Source organism: Arachis ipaensis, chromosome B05 (genome assembly GCF_000816755.2).
Source record: "Arachis ipaensis cultivar K30076 chromosome B05, Araip1.1, whole genome shotgun sequence".
Lineage (NCBI taxonomy): Eukaryota > Viridiplantae > Streptophyta > Magnoliopsida > Fabales > Fabaceae > Arachis > Arachis ipaensis.
Window position 1 is genome coordinate 98,918,569 of NC_029789.2, and position 14,369 is coordinate 98,932,937.

A 14,369-nucleotide genomic window follows, 5' to 3' on the forward strand; every position below is an offset into this window, starting at 1 on the left:
CCATCTGCGCGGACGCGCCATGTGCGCATACGCGTGGATTGCATGATTTCATTCCTCCATACATTGACCCAAGAGTTGTGCCTACGTTGCGCGCGCACTGTTCCGGAGGCATAAACCAAGTCGCGCGTACGCGCACCTAGCGCGTACGTGCCACTCTCGAAATAAGCAATCGACACGGACGCGCCATGTACGCGTACACGTCGCTTCCATTGCACCACCATCCGCGAGTGCGCGCCATGCGCGCGGATACCCTTCTTCACTCCACTTCTTTTCTTCTCCTTTTTCTATTTCTTTCCATCTCCTACGCCTCATCCAACACTTCCAAACACCATTGATAACCATCTATTCTAGTTAGTTAATTAGTTAGTTAGTTAGTTAGTTAGTTGATTAGTTCGTTTTGGTTAGTTTTTATTTCATTTTCTCTTTTTCATTGTAAGTGTTGGATTGTTAATTTTGTTTACCATTAATTATTGCTGAGTACAAACGGGATGTTACCTTAACATCATTATGTTTATAATCTTTGTTGGATTCTATTGTTGAGGTTATACTTTGCTACTTGGTTTTGAGTTCTTCATGCTTATCTTTTGAGAATACCAAGTGATGAGAATCGCCTTCGAGCTTGTACATCCTTTTGAATTGCATGTTATAGCTAGCCACCATGTAATTGGAACCTTTTTCCTCGATTAGGCAATTTCTTGATGGATGTTGTGCATTTATCCTAATGCATTGTATTTCATGATCATAGGCATCTATATGCTTTTAGCTTGAATGCTCTCATGCTTCATTAATGCTTGTTTTAGCTTACAAGTCTACTTAAAGCATCTCAAGCATACTAGGATAAGTGAAGTGCATGCTTCTTTTGTGACATCACTTTTCATGATAATGTGTGTTCTAAACCGTGCGCAACTTAGAATGCACACTCAATTTTTTAATGTCACACTACTTCACTCACTCAATCCTAGTGATTTACCTCATTCCAACAATGTATGCTTCCTTGCTTTTGTAATTTCTCACCTTATGGTGTTATATTTTTGTTTTTCATAAATGATGCACTGCAAGCAAAAATAGAAGCAGAAGAAAGAACACGCAGCAATCGGTTGATCTACCAGCTGAAGGTAGCAATCCGTAGAATCGCCGTACCCCCTTGCTCATTTTTGAGTGCACCGAGGACAGTGCAAACTTTTAAGTGTGGGGAGGTCGTCCGACCGGTCGGCACTTTTGGGTGACAAATTTCTAATCCCAACACTTTTTCATTTCATTTTATATTTTTAGGATTTTTACTTGCATACTTGGATTTTCTTATTTTTGCATATATATACACAATAAGCTTAGTCGAAATAATGAAATTTTTTGAGAAAATTATCTATAGGGCATCAATTGATTTGAGTGAAAACTCTTCATAGAACTTGCTTGAATTATATATATATTGTGGAACATGATGTTTTGAGCTAAGAACACAAGCAAGTAAGATTTGAGCCTAATAGTGTGGTTACATCTTATAACAACTTATTTTCCCTTCTTGTGTTCATTATTCTCTTTCTATGATTGTAATCTTTGATTTGTTTGATTCTCTATGTCCATTATTTTGTGTATTCATGCATTTATATGATTGAGGCCATCATTTCATTTAGCCTTACCTTTTATCTTCCATTGTTAGCCAATTTGAGCCTACGTTTAACCCACTTTGTTCTTTAATTTAGCACATTACAAGCCTTAAAGCGGAAAACAATAAAAGTCCTTAATTTGGATCTTTGATTAACTTAGGCTAGTGTGTGTGTGTGTAACATTCAAGTGTGGAAAATCTTGGGCCATTGGGTGAATAAAAGGGTAGTTTTGTATTTTTGTTGTAAATATTGGGAATTAGGTACATGCTCATGTGTAATGAATGTAAAACCTTATGCATTGATGATCTTGTATATAGAAAGAAAAATGAGAAAAAAGGAAAAGAAAAAAAATAATATGGAAAAGAAAAGAAAAAAAATAGAAAAAGAAAGAAACAAAGAAAAAGAAAGAAATAAAAGGGGACAAAATGCCCCAAAGCAAAGCTCAATTAGGGTCAATGCATAAGTGTTGTGAAATGAAAAGAAAATACATGAGTATGTGAAAAAGTGAGAAAAATGGGTAGTTAGGTTAGCTTTGAATTGTCTAGGATGTCATAGGCTAGGTGAGAAGTCTAAGCTTACCAAAGGTTCAAATTTCAAGCTCACTTGACCAAATATGCATCCTACCTTGACCCTAGTCCCATTACAACCCAATGAAATACCTCATGATACTTGTATGCATGCATGAAATATATGTTGATTGTTAGAAGAAAAATAAATCTTAGAAAGCATGATTAGGGGAGAATTGAGAGAATCAACCCTAAATATTTTGCGAGTAGAGTGCAAACATATCCGGTGAGGGTTTGATGCTCAATTACATGTTTCCTCCTACAATCATCACTCTTCTTGCAGGTTTATAAAAATATTTAATAACTCAATTCAGTTGTGGATTAGACTTGCTAGTCCTTAGCCCTTGTGCATATATGCTTCTTGGAAATTGATTTATTTTGACCAAGCAATTGCATTCATGTAGATAGTTGTATATAGGTAGGGTGCATTTAGTTTAGTTGCATTGAATAAATGTCACACCCTTTGCTTCATTCTTGGTTAAGCATGAGGACATGCTTGGTTTAAGTGTGGGGAGGTTGATAAACCCCATTTGTAGGGTTTATCTTGTGCTTAATTTAGGAGATTTTATGATCTTTTACCCACATTTATTCAATGAAATAGCATGGTTTCATGATTGTCTCCTAATTTGTGCTTAAGCGTGAAAACATACTTTTAGGTCTTAATTAGCTAAATATAATTCACCTTTGATTCCACTAGATGCCTTGATTTGTTTGTTAAGTGATTTCAGGTTGAAAAGGCTAGGAATGGATCAAAGGAGTGAAAGAAAAGCATACAAAGTGGAGAAATCATGAAAGCCAAAGATTTGAAAAACGCCCATGGACTCGCGCACGCACTATGCACCTACACGCGGATTGTGAAATTCTCTAGGGGCACGTACGCGCGCTGTGCACATACGCGCCGAAGGCCGCACGTGATTTTAAAGAAGAACTTGTGCCTGGCAATTTTGGAGGGTTTCTGGCCCCACTTAGAGCTGAGTTTTTGGTGGGAAAAGCTTTAAAAGACCAAGGGTTGAAGGGATTCACATCATTCACACCATTACACTCATTAGGATTAGTTTAGAGTTAGTTTTTTAGAGAGAGAAGCTCTCACTTGTCTCTAGAATTAGGATTAGGATTAGGTTTAGTTCTTAGATCTAGGTTTTGATTCATGTTCTCTACTTCTTCTTCTTCTCAATTCTTTGTTGTTGCATTTATGATTTCTCTATTCTTTTGTTGTAATTTCCTTTATGTTGTTTCTATGCTTTATTGTAGATCTACTCTTGTTCCTTATATTTTCTTCCAATCCAATTTGAGGTAATTCATAATAATTGTGTTTCTTTTGATTGTTGTTATTAATTCCTTACAATAAGTAGTTGTTAGATTTCATTGTTGTTATCAATTTACTTTGCTTTCCTTTTATGCCTTCCAAGTGTTTGATGAAATGCTTGGTTGGATTTTAGTGTAGATTTTATTCCTCTTGGTCTAGGTAGAGTAATTAGTGACGCTTGAGTTATCCAATCCCTTTGTTGATTGGTAATTAGAAGTTGCTAATTAATTTGGATACCACTAACGCTAGTCTTTCCCTTGGGAGTTGGCTAGGACTTGTGGAATCAAGTTGATTCATCCACTTGACTTTCCTCCATGATTAGAGGTTAACTAAGTGGTAGCAATGGACAATTTATGATCACAATTGAGGAGAATAACTAGGATAGGACTTCTAGTTCTCATTCCTTGTCAAGAGCTTTTCTAGTTGTTAGTTTAATTTCCTTGCCATTTATTTTTCATGTTTCTTATCCAAAAACCCCAAAATACCTCATAACCAATAACAAGACACTTTATTGCAATTCCAAGGGAGAACAACCTGAGGTTCAATACTTCGGTTTATAAATTTAGGGGTTTGTACTAGTGACAACCAAATTTTTGTATGAAAGGATTATTGTTGGTTTAGAGACTATACTTGCAACAAGGATTCATTTGTGAATTCTAAACTACACAAAAGTCCAATCATCAATCACATGACGCAGGCATCATTAAGCAGAACAAAGTAGCTGGTTAATTCTTAAACGCAACCAATTTTTCAAAAAATTTGGCAACATGCCGGCTATAAATTGGACGTTCCCGGGTGATAAACAGCAGCAGAAGTTCAGTTCATATGATGTTAAAGTAGTACATAAAAGGGTAGCAAATAGCAAGTCACATGAATTCAGAAAAGAAACAAATTCAATTTACAGCAAGAAATGCAATTTAGGTGGAATAATGTCAAAGCAGCAGTAAACAGTAATGAACAGCATATTAGCAGCATCAACAGCACAGCCGTTTCAAAATTGCAAAACAGATAAAGCAAGCTGCAAGAACGGCGCAATTATCAGACCTAAATCTACTAACCACATCCTAGCTACCTAACCACCTAGAATCCACTACGAACATGCATCTCTAACTATCCTAATTCTAATAAAATGTAACTAAGCTAATTAATCTAATTTAACAGAAGTAGAATTTGAGTTTGCAGAGATAGAGAGTGGGGGTCGAGAGGGGGAAGGAGAAGGAGAAGAAGAGAAGAGGGTGGTGTAGGTGAAGATGACGCGTACGCGTGAAGAGGGGTAGGTGAAGATGACGCGTACGCGTGAAGCATGCGTACGCGTCGACCAAAATAGTGCTAAATGCACGATTCCAGCGTTGTTTTGGCGCAACTCTCTGTTTCAATTTAAGGGGGCAAAAATTTTCACACGACGTGTACGCGTCTCCCACGCCCACGCGTGGTGTGTGTAAATGAAAATGACGCGTACGCGTCGTGGACGCGCACGCGTGGGTCAATATGTGCCTAACGCATCCCAGCCGCACGATTCCAGCCAAACTTTCTGGGCGTTGGATGTTAACGCCGATTTGGACTTGACGCCCACACGTGGCCCATGCGCCCGCGTGGTATAGTTTTTTTTATATATATATAGAATATGCGGAATGCGAGATGCAGATGCTGATGCGGATGTTATGAATGATACTAGGAAAAATAAAATAAAATAAAATAAAATAAAATAAAATAAAATAAAAACAGGACAAAATAAAATTAAGATTGAAAAGGAACGATCATACCATGGTGGGTTGTTAAAGTCCTTAAGTTGGATGATGAGCGGATAATTTATGCGCTTTTTGGCATTGTTTTTACATAGTTTTTAGTATGATTTAGTTAGTTTTTAGTATACTTTTATTAGTTTTTAATTAGAAATCACATTTCTGGACTTTACTATGAGTTTGTGTGTTTTTCTGTGATTTCAGGTACTTTCTGGCTGAAATTGAGGGACCTGAGCAAAAATCTGATCCAGAGGCTGAAGAAGGACTGCAGATGTTGTTGGATTCTGACCTCCCTGCACTCAAAGTGGATTTTCTGGAGCTACAAGAGTCCAAATGGTGCGCTCTTAATTGCGTTGGAAAGTAGACATCCAGGGCTTTCCAACAATATATAATAGTACATACTTTGCTCGAAGATAAATGACGCAAATTGGCGTTCAAAACAGGTTATAACCTGGCGTTTAACTCCAGAAACAGCCTAGGCACGTGTAAAGCTCAAGTCTCAGCCCCAGCACACACCAAGTGGGCCCCGGAAGTGGATTTCTAAACTATCTATCGTAGTTTACTCATTTTCTGTAAACCTAGGTTACTAAACTTAGATCTGAACTTTGTACTCTTTGACGGCATGAGTCTCTAAACTCCATTGTTGGGAGTGAGGAGCTCTGCTGTGTCTCGATGAATTAATATAATTATTTCTGTTTTCTATTCAAACATGCTTGTTCCTATCTAAGATGTTCATTCGCACTTCAATATGATGGATGTGATGATCCGTGACATTCATCACCATTCTTAACCTATGAATACATGACTGACAACCACCTCCGTTCTACCTTCGATTGAATGAGTATCTCTTGGATTCCTTAATCAGAATTTTCGTGGTATAAGCTAGAATCCATTGGCAGCATTCTTGAGAATCTGGAAAGTCTAAACTTTGTCTGTGGTATTCCGAGTAGGATTCAGGGATTGAATGACTGTGACGAGCTTCAAACTCACAAGGGTTGGGCGTAGTGACAGACGCAAAAGGATCAATGGATCCTATTCCAGCATGAGTGAGAACCGACAGATGATTAGCCATGCGGTGGCAGCGCACCTGGACCATTTTCACTGAGAGGACGGATGGTAGCCATTGACAACGGTGATCCACCAACACACAGCTTGCCATAGGAGGAACCTTGTGTGCATGAAGAAGAAGACAGGGGGAAAACAGAGATTCAGAAGACAAAGCATCTCCAAAACTCCAACATATTCTCCATTACTGCATAATAAGTATTATTTAATCCATGCTCTCTTGTTCATTTGCAAGTCAACTGATAATTATAATTGATATCCTGACTAAGAGTTACAAGATAACCATAGCTTGCTTCAAGCCAACAATCTCTGTGGGATCGACCCTTACTCACGTAAGGTATTACTTGGACGACCCAGTGCACTTGCTGGTTAGTGGTACGAATTGTGAAAAGTGTGAATTACAATTTCGTGGACCAAGTTTTTGGCGCTGTTGCCGGGGATTGTTCGAGTTTGGACAACTGACGGTTTATTTTGTTGCTTAGATTAGGAAAAATTCATCTTTTTAGTTTAGAGTCACTAAAATTCACTACAAGAAAAAAGGCCTATGGCCACGCTTTTTTTTGCCACGCTTTAAAAGCGTGGCCAAAAGTGGTCAATGGCCACGCTTTTGTGAGGGTGGCGATTGCAAAGAGATTTGGCCACGTTTTTTCTTGCCACGCTTCGAAAACGTGGTGAAAAGGATCAAGGCCACGCTTTTGGAAGGGTGGCAATTGATTAGAGAAATGGCCACGTTTTTTTCTGCCACGCTTCAAAAGCGTGGCCATAGAGAGAAACAGAGACATTTTAGAAGCGTGGTGACAGAGTTTCATTACGGCCACGCTTACAAAATGTGGCCATATCGTAGTACTCTTTTGGCACGCTTTAAAAGCGTGGCCAAAAGCTTTTTTAAAAAAAAACCCTAAAGACCCGGCCCCCAACCCAGTCCCCAACCCAATTGACATTCTTTCAACCCGTCCCCAACCCTTATCGAGCTACCCTCATCGAGCTCATCACATCCCTTGGTCATTCTTTCACCCTTGCTACCCTATTCGAGCTCACATCCCCGCCGTCTCCAGCACCACCCTCGCTGCGCCGTTAGCCTCCGCTCCCTCTCCGCCTTGTCTCCTCGTCGCCGTTACCAGCATCCTTACCGTCAGCGTCAGCGCCAATGACTTTCCACGTCTCTTGCTCGGTGTCGATGTCGGTCTTACCCTTGTTGAAGGAATAGTTGCTTCATTGCGTTGTTTCAGGTTCTTCTCCTCTTTCTTTCATGTTTCAATTCGCGCCGGCAATGCATTTGCAAATTTTAGGGTTTTTTTAGTGTTATGCACAATTTGGGGGAGGTTTTGGTGGGGAATGGGAATTGAAAAATAACGATGAAATAAAGGACGGTTTGTTTATGAGTTCAAGCCTCTGGAAATTTTGAATTCCATCTGCTTATAAATGCATTCATGAGCCAATTTTTTGGGGGTTCTTTAATATGATAACCTTGTTAATAGAATATTTTATTGTTGTTTTGTGTGTTTGCACCTATGGTTACATGTTTGTACCCGTGATTCTTTTTTTAAGTTCTGTATTCCTCTTTTCTTTTCTATTTGTTTTCTTCACTAAATCAGCTTTCTTTTGGTACTACTCTGTTGTATTCCTCTGCCCTTGTTTGATGTTTTTTCGATTGGAAATTTGGAATTTTGCTAGCAGGCCAGGGAAGTATGTGACTGAAACCTGAACTAGATGTAGGAATGATGTAATTTTTGTTGGCTTTTCAAGAAATGTTGCTTGTCATCCTTGAGTTTGTTTATTGTTCGAGTTGTGATTTTTTTTCTCTGATTTAGGGACTGGTATAACCTTGAGAAGTCGAAGCAGGTGAAGGCATTTTGTTGTGGAGAGTATGATGAGTGCATCGAGAAGGCGAAGGCATCTGCTGCTAATTCGAATAAGAAAGCGGTGAAGTATGCTCACAGGGAGGATGCTAGTTCTGGAAGTTAGTTCATCAAAACACTCAGCACCAACTTCTTCTAAAGTTTATTCTACAACAACTTTTGGCAGTTGCTCCATCCTGGTTCATTCACTTGGTTGGTATATTCTATTTCGTAATCATCAATATACTTGGTATGTTTCATGGTTGGCCGTAGTAAATTTTTGTACTAAGTGTTTTTGGGTTTTTTTCAATTTGTTTGCAGATGGTGAAGAAATTATAGGCCTTCAATATTTTCAATCTAGAGGAATGAACATGAAATACAATGTTTCTCTTTCTTCTTTTGGATTTATTTTCTTAATAATTTGATTTCAAGGTAGAATGACTTACCACTGATGTGAAGAAAAGAATCACAAGTTCACAACTATATTTCTTTGTTGTTGTTGCTTTTCAAAAGTTTTGCAGTGTCATATTCTGGATTTTTTCAAGGTACATCATGTTTAATGTTCTACTGATGTTTGTAATTTTGGCTTTCTAGGATTTTCTTGGCTTGGTGGAGAAATTTTACTATCTCTCTGGCAGATATGACATTGAGCTGACTGTTGGTGATGCTGTCATGGTATCTTGAAGAGTTTGCTCAGCTTAATTTCCCCTTTCTCAATTCTATTGGCAATCTGAGAAAAAAATGTGTATTGTTTTAGGAGAACTCTTTCTTACGGCCACTTGGCCATCTTGAATTAGATCTTCCAGAAGCACCTACTATCAAGGCACCCCGTCTTCCTCCACTAGCTGTTGATCCATACACGAGATATGGGCCCAAAGCAGAGATAACCCACTTATTCAGGACTCCTGAAAGTAAAGTTGCTATAGAAGGGAGAGTTCAGTTTGATCTGCTCCAGGTAATGTTGATTTTGCTTTTCATTAACTACCCTCTGTTTGGATAATCCAACTTTATTGCTGAGTAAATTTTTTGGCTTTGTTTTATTTGAAGGTTATGCAAAAAGACTACAAATTAAGTTCTTATTCTTTGAATTCTGTTTCAAAAAGTTTAAGCTTTAAGTGTGTAATTGACCGCAATGTTTAAGACTACAAATTAAGTTCTTATTCTTTGTATTGATTGTATCGAGTTAAGTGTGTAATTGACCGCAATGTAACTTGGCTATAGCATTGTTTGATTTGTATAGTTAACCTCGGCTAATATTTTGATTTTTGTGCTTTATGTGTGTGCAGGTCAGCTTCACCGGTTCGATGGAGGTAGGCCGTGAAATAATGCATGCTGCAGCTAGCAGCAACTTGAAACAAGTTTCACTTGAATTAGTAGGAAAGTCACCTCTTCTAATCTTTGATGATGCTGATGTAGATAAAGCTGCTAGCCTTGCTCTCTTGGGCATAGTATATAACAAGGTCAAATTTCTCTTAAGTGAATAATAATGAAGAAACTCAGGTTACACATTATAATGACACTCTTTAACATTTTGTTCTTGTTTTGATTTCAGGGTGAGATGTGTTGAAAGTTCAGTGTGTTTGTTCAGGAAGGGAATGTGCTGAATAATTATATTAAAAGATGAATTTAGGCATTCTTTTCTTCCTCTTTCACACCCTGCAGGTTTTGACAGCTACTAAAATTAGATATTGGAGATTTTGTTCAATTAGATGCTAGGTTTTGACAAGTCCCCATGAGATGTAATGGCAAAAGAGAATTGATAGGTACACAGTTTCTTCTTGTTATCATGCTATATAAAAAACATGTCTCAGTTGTGGTGGTTTGGTTTGGCACCTTGGCTCTGAGACAAGTTCTAATTCAGGTAATTGCATCATCAGTGTTTAAAAAGTGGATATGATTTCTGATAATTAGGCCTTGTTAAGTGGTAATTTAAGTAACTGACTAACCTGTTAGTCTTCTAGTCTTATTCATGTTCTCAAATCAAAATCAATAAAACTAGTTGGACTCTTTTTGGTGTAAACAGGGTGTAGACATGTTTGGAAAGCGCATTGGGTTTCTTAAATTTAAAGCTGACATTTATAAGCCAGTCTATGTTTCCATTTTCTTGTGTTAATTTTAGCAAGGGGCTATGAACTAGTAGACATTTTACCTGTTATGCTCTATATATATTATTCAAAAATAGCTTCTTGTGCTTCAATATCCAAAAATTGGATTCCTCATCATGGCAAGCAATGTATTAATAGTATTTGATTCATAGGCATACCACATTCTGAGCTATGTGGTATCTAAAATGCACAACTATTAGGATCTTTTGCTTCTTACCTTATGTTTTCAGGCATCCATCATTCCTCTTTTGCTTGTAATTTCTGTGCACTTGCACCTGATGCTGATTTCTTTCTTTATATATAATAAAGTAAACCGTGATTAGGTTCCAAGTATTGTATTTGTAAGAGGACTTGCTGTGACTGTGTTGATACTTCTGGAATCAGAAGGTGAAACTTATGCTGTCCTTACTGAACAGGCTCTTAGATGTTGGATCCTTGCAGAGAGAACTATGTTTTTTTTCAAACATTTTAACTAGAGTTCCATATTATGCTTATTATTTTTTATTTATCAGGCAAGGGTTCCTACTGGAAGAATTATTTTGGAATTGCCTGCTGGAATGTTGGATGATGACAAGGGTGATTTCGTTGGCACTGCAGTTCGTGAGGCTTCTCTCTCTCTCTCTCTCTCTCTCTCTCTCTCTCTCTCTCCAATTCTCTTCATGGCTTAGTTGTGCCTCTGACAAGTTGAAGAGGAGACTGGCATAAAGTTCAAACTTGAAGACATAGTTGATCTCACTGCTTTCTTGGATTCTTCAACAGGATGCAGATTTTTTCCCTCACCGGTATACCTTAAGCATTCTGCATCAACCTTATTGATTTATTGGTTTTGCAAATAAATAATTTTGTCGCTTGAAAAAAGAGCTAATAATGCATCTGCTTTATAGTTGTTCAATAATTTAGTTAGGTATTTTGAGCATAGCTTAGTTTCATATTATTGTACTTTTAAATTTGCATTTACCAATCAGTGAGCATTCAATTCAATTTCTGGCTATCTGTGGTTCAATCTAACAGTATTTGATAATCCTCGCTTATGGGTCTTTTTTTCTAAATAAAATAAAATAAAATAGTGAGAATTTATTATACCTCTCTAAGGATATAATTTTTTTGCTAAATGATTAACAGACAGTAGACTATAAGAGACTAACCTATGAAGAAGTTGAGAACCTCTAAGCCTTACTTCCAAGGGAGTGCAATATCTGCCAAATGCAAATCGGCGAAATGGTGAACTTTATGGATTCAAAATGTAGTTCAATCCATTTTCTTCACTAATTTTCACTTACTATGATATTGGAATACCACTGCCACTATTTGTAAATGGATGCTAGGTAGAAGCTGCTCATTAGGTGCCTGCTTACTACTTTTTGTAATAATAAAGATAAATAGATGTGCAAGGTGTTTGGAATTTTTATTCCTATTAGCATAACAATGCTGATGAATTTTTATAGTAGAATGTGAACCTGGTTTAATTTGGAATTGTTAATACATGCATAAATTAGATTATTTCTTATAATATTTTTATATATATCGTTTTTGTTGGTTCAATTTGTTCTTGATATTTTGCTGCAGGCTAGTATTAGAATGGATAACTTGAACCCTTAATGCACAAAGTGGAGCAGTTTTAGGTTAATTTTGATCTTTTACTAAGTATTTAGGTTGATGATCATCTCTATTACTGTAATTTGATATATTATGAGCAGTTTTAACTTGTATTGTTTCTATATTTTTCTTCGGTTTTTAGTTTTGGAATCTGAACTCGAGATTTATTTTGTATTTGAGTAATAGTTTTTTAATGTATAAAACAATTATAGTAAATTATATATCTCACTAATTATTGTTTGATTTGTCTTGTAATAAAAATTGCATACTATATTTGTAGGTTTGGTAATAAAAAAGGATTGAAAATTTATATTGTGTAGCAATGAAGATTAAGTAACGAAAAGAATTTTTTTTTTTAATTTAACAAGGCTTTTGCCACGCTTTTAAAGCGTGCCTCTATATTTTGCTATGGAGCGTGGCCGTATCTCCACCTATTGCCACGCTTTTAAAGCGTGGCCGTATCTCCACCTATCGCCACGCTTTAAAAGCGTGGCCATATTTCCCACCTACAGCCACGCTTTTTCAAGTGGCAGTTTGTAAAAAAGCGTGGCAAACAAAAAGCGTGGCAATAGGCTGCAAAAAGCGTGGCGGTAGCTCAAAAAGTGTGGCGAAAAGCTATCGCCACGCTTTTTTTAGCTTTTCGCCACGCTTTAAAGACATGTTTTCTTGTAGTGATTGCGTCTTCTGTTATTGCTTTTTGTTAAATTTTTTTTTAAATCCTTATTTTCTCTTTTTAAATTTTTTGAAAATTTTTATAAACTAATAATTGAGTTTTTCTGTTTGATTTTAGTTTCATATTTTAAGTTTGGTGTCAATTGCATGTTTTTATTTTCTTTTAAATTTTCGAATTTGTGTTCATTGTTCTTTCTTAATCTTCAAGTTGTTTTTGTTTATTTTCCTTGTTTGATCTTTAGTTTTTCTTGTTTTGTGATTTTTCTTGTTCTTCTTGTGCATTTCCGAATTATTAGTATCCAAAAAAAATAATAAATAAAATATTTTATACATTAAATACCTTTATTAAAACACTTTAAATTTATAACTCAATTGGCTAGAGCGTTGTGTTTATGTTCTTGGTAATTGGGAATTTTCCTTTTTAAAACTTTTTCAAAAAAATAATTTTTCTTTGATTAAATCTCATGTCAAACTTTTAAGTTTGGTGTTCTCTTATTATTTTTTTATTATTTTCGAAAACTTATTTTTAGTTTCCTAAAAAGTTTTAAGTTTGGTGTTCTTTTTATGTTCTTGTGAGTCTTCAAAGTGTTCTTGAGGCTTCTTTGTGTTTTGATCTTAAAATTTTTATGTTTGGTGTTCCTTGGTGTTTCCCCTCCAAATTTTCGAAAATAAGGAGCATTAGATCTAAAATTTTAAGTTCTGTGTCTTTTTATTGTTTTTCTCTTTCCTCATTGAATTCAAAAATATCTTTTTCCTTTATTTTAATTTATTTTTCGAAAATTACCTTTAAAAATTCAGATTTTTATTTTAAAAATCAAATCTTTTCAAAATTCAAAATCTTTTTCAAAAATCATATCCAAAGTTTTTCCAATCTTCTTAATTAAGCAATTACTTTCATTTTCAAATTTATTTTTCTCTTGGTTTTCGAAATTTACATTCTAATTTCTAATTATTTTATTTTATCTTATTATTTTTAATTATCTTAATAATTTGGTTTATTCTACTTAAATAAAATAAAAAAATAAAAACATATTTTTTCTTTGCAATTCATATCAATTCCATTTTATTCATCATGGATCTAAGTGGAAATGAACAGTCCATAAGGACTCTGGGGTCATATGCTAATCCCACTGCTACTGCATATGGGAGTAGTATCTGTATACCTCCCATCAAAGCAGGCAGTTTTGAGCTAAATCCTCAGCTCATTGTCATGGTGCAGCAAAACTGCCAGTATTCCGGTCTTCCACAGGAAGAACCTACTGAGTTTTTGGCATAATTCTTGCAAATTGTTGACACAGTACGTGACAAAGAGGTAGATCAGGATGTATACAGACTGTTACTATTTCCGTTTGCTGTAAAAGATCAAGCTAAAAGGTGGTTAAATAACCAACCCACAGCAAGCATAAGGACATGGAAACAGTTATCAGACAAATTCCTGAATCAATATTTTCCTCCAAAAAGGATGATACAGCTAAGGCTGGACATCCAAGGTTTTAAACAAGAGGATGATGAATCCCTTTATAATGCCTGGGAGAGGTACAGAGGGATGCTAAGGAAATTCCCCTCTGAAATGTTTTCACAGTGGGTGCAATTAGACATCTTCTACTATGGGCTTACAGAAGGAGCTCAGATGTCCCTAGACCACTCAGCTGGTGGATCTATACACATGAGGAAAACTATTGAAGAGGCTCAAGAGCTTATTGATATAGTTGCTAGAAACCAGCATCTGTACATAAGTAATGGGTCCTCCATAAAATAAGAAGCCAAAGCAGTGTCTACTGAACTTGGTCCTCCAGAACAAGTTGCTGAACTCAATCAACAATTGTGCTTTCTAACAAAACAGCTAGCGGAATTCAAGGAGATGCTACAAGACAC

General features: G+C 36.3%; 1 protein-coding gene and 1 long non-coding RNA gene across 5 annotated transcripts; both read left to right on the plus strand.

Moving 5' to 3' along the window:
• Nucleotides 8,209–10,902, plus strand: LOC107640793 (aldehyde dehydrogenase family 2 member C4-like). Of its 3 annotated transcripts, none has more exons than XM_021124174.1 (5): nt 8,209–8,338; nt 8,716–8,796; nt 8,879–9,076; nt 9,408–9,581; nt 10,738–10,902. In XM_021124174.1, exons 2-5 carry the CDS (start codon nt 8,794–8,796, stop codon nt 10,792–10,794), a joined length of 432 nt encoding a protein of 143 aa, XP_020979833.1. In that variant the 5' UTR covers nt 8,209–8,338; nt 8,716–8,793; the 3' UTR covers nt 10,795–10,902. The 3 variants fall into 3 exon arrangements, 2 of the variants coding, with proteins under 2 accessions (XP_020979833.1, XP_020979834.1); XM_021124175.1 differs by lacking the exon at nt 10,738–10,902 and adding an exon at nt 9,674–9,783 and having other exon boundaries at nt 8,210–8,338; XR_002363287.1 differs by lacking the exon at nt 10,738–10,902 and adding an exon at nt 9,674–9,783 and having other exon boundaries at nt 8,233–8,334.
• LOC110272233 lies at nt 10,913–11,849 on the plus strand. Of its 2 annotated transcripts, none has more exons than XR_002363288.1 (3): nt 10,913–11,008; nt 11,349–11,469; nt 11,793–11,849. It is a non-coding gene; the product is annotated as an uncharacterized LOC110272233 (long non-coding RNA). The 2 variants fall into 2 exon arrangements; XR_002363289.1 differs by having other exon boundaries at nt 11,349–11,447; nt 11,793–11,838.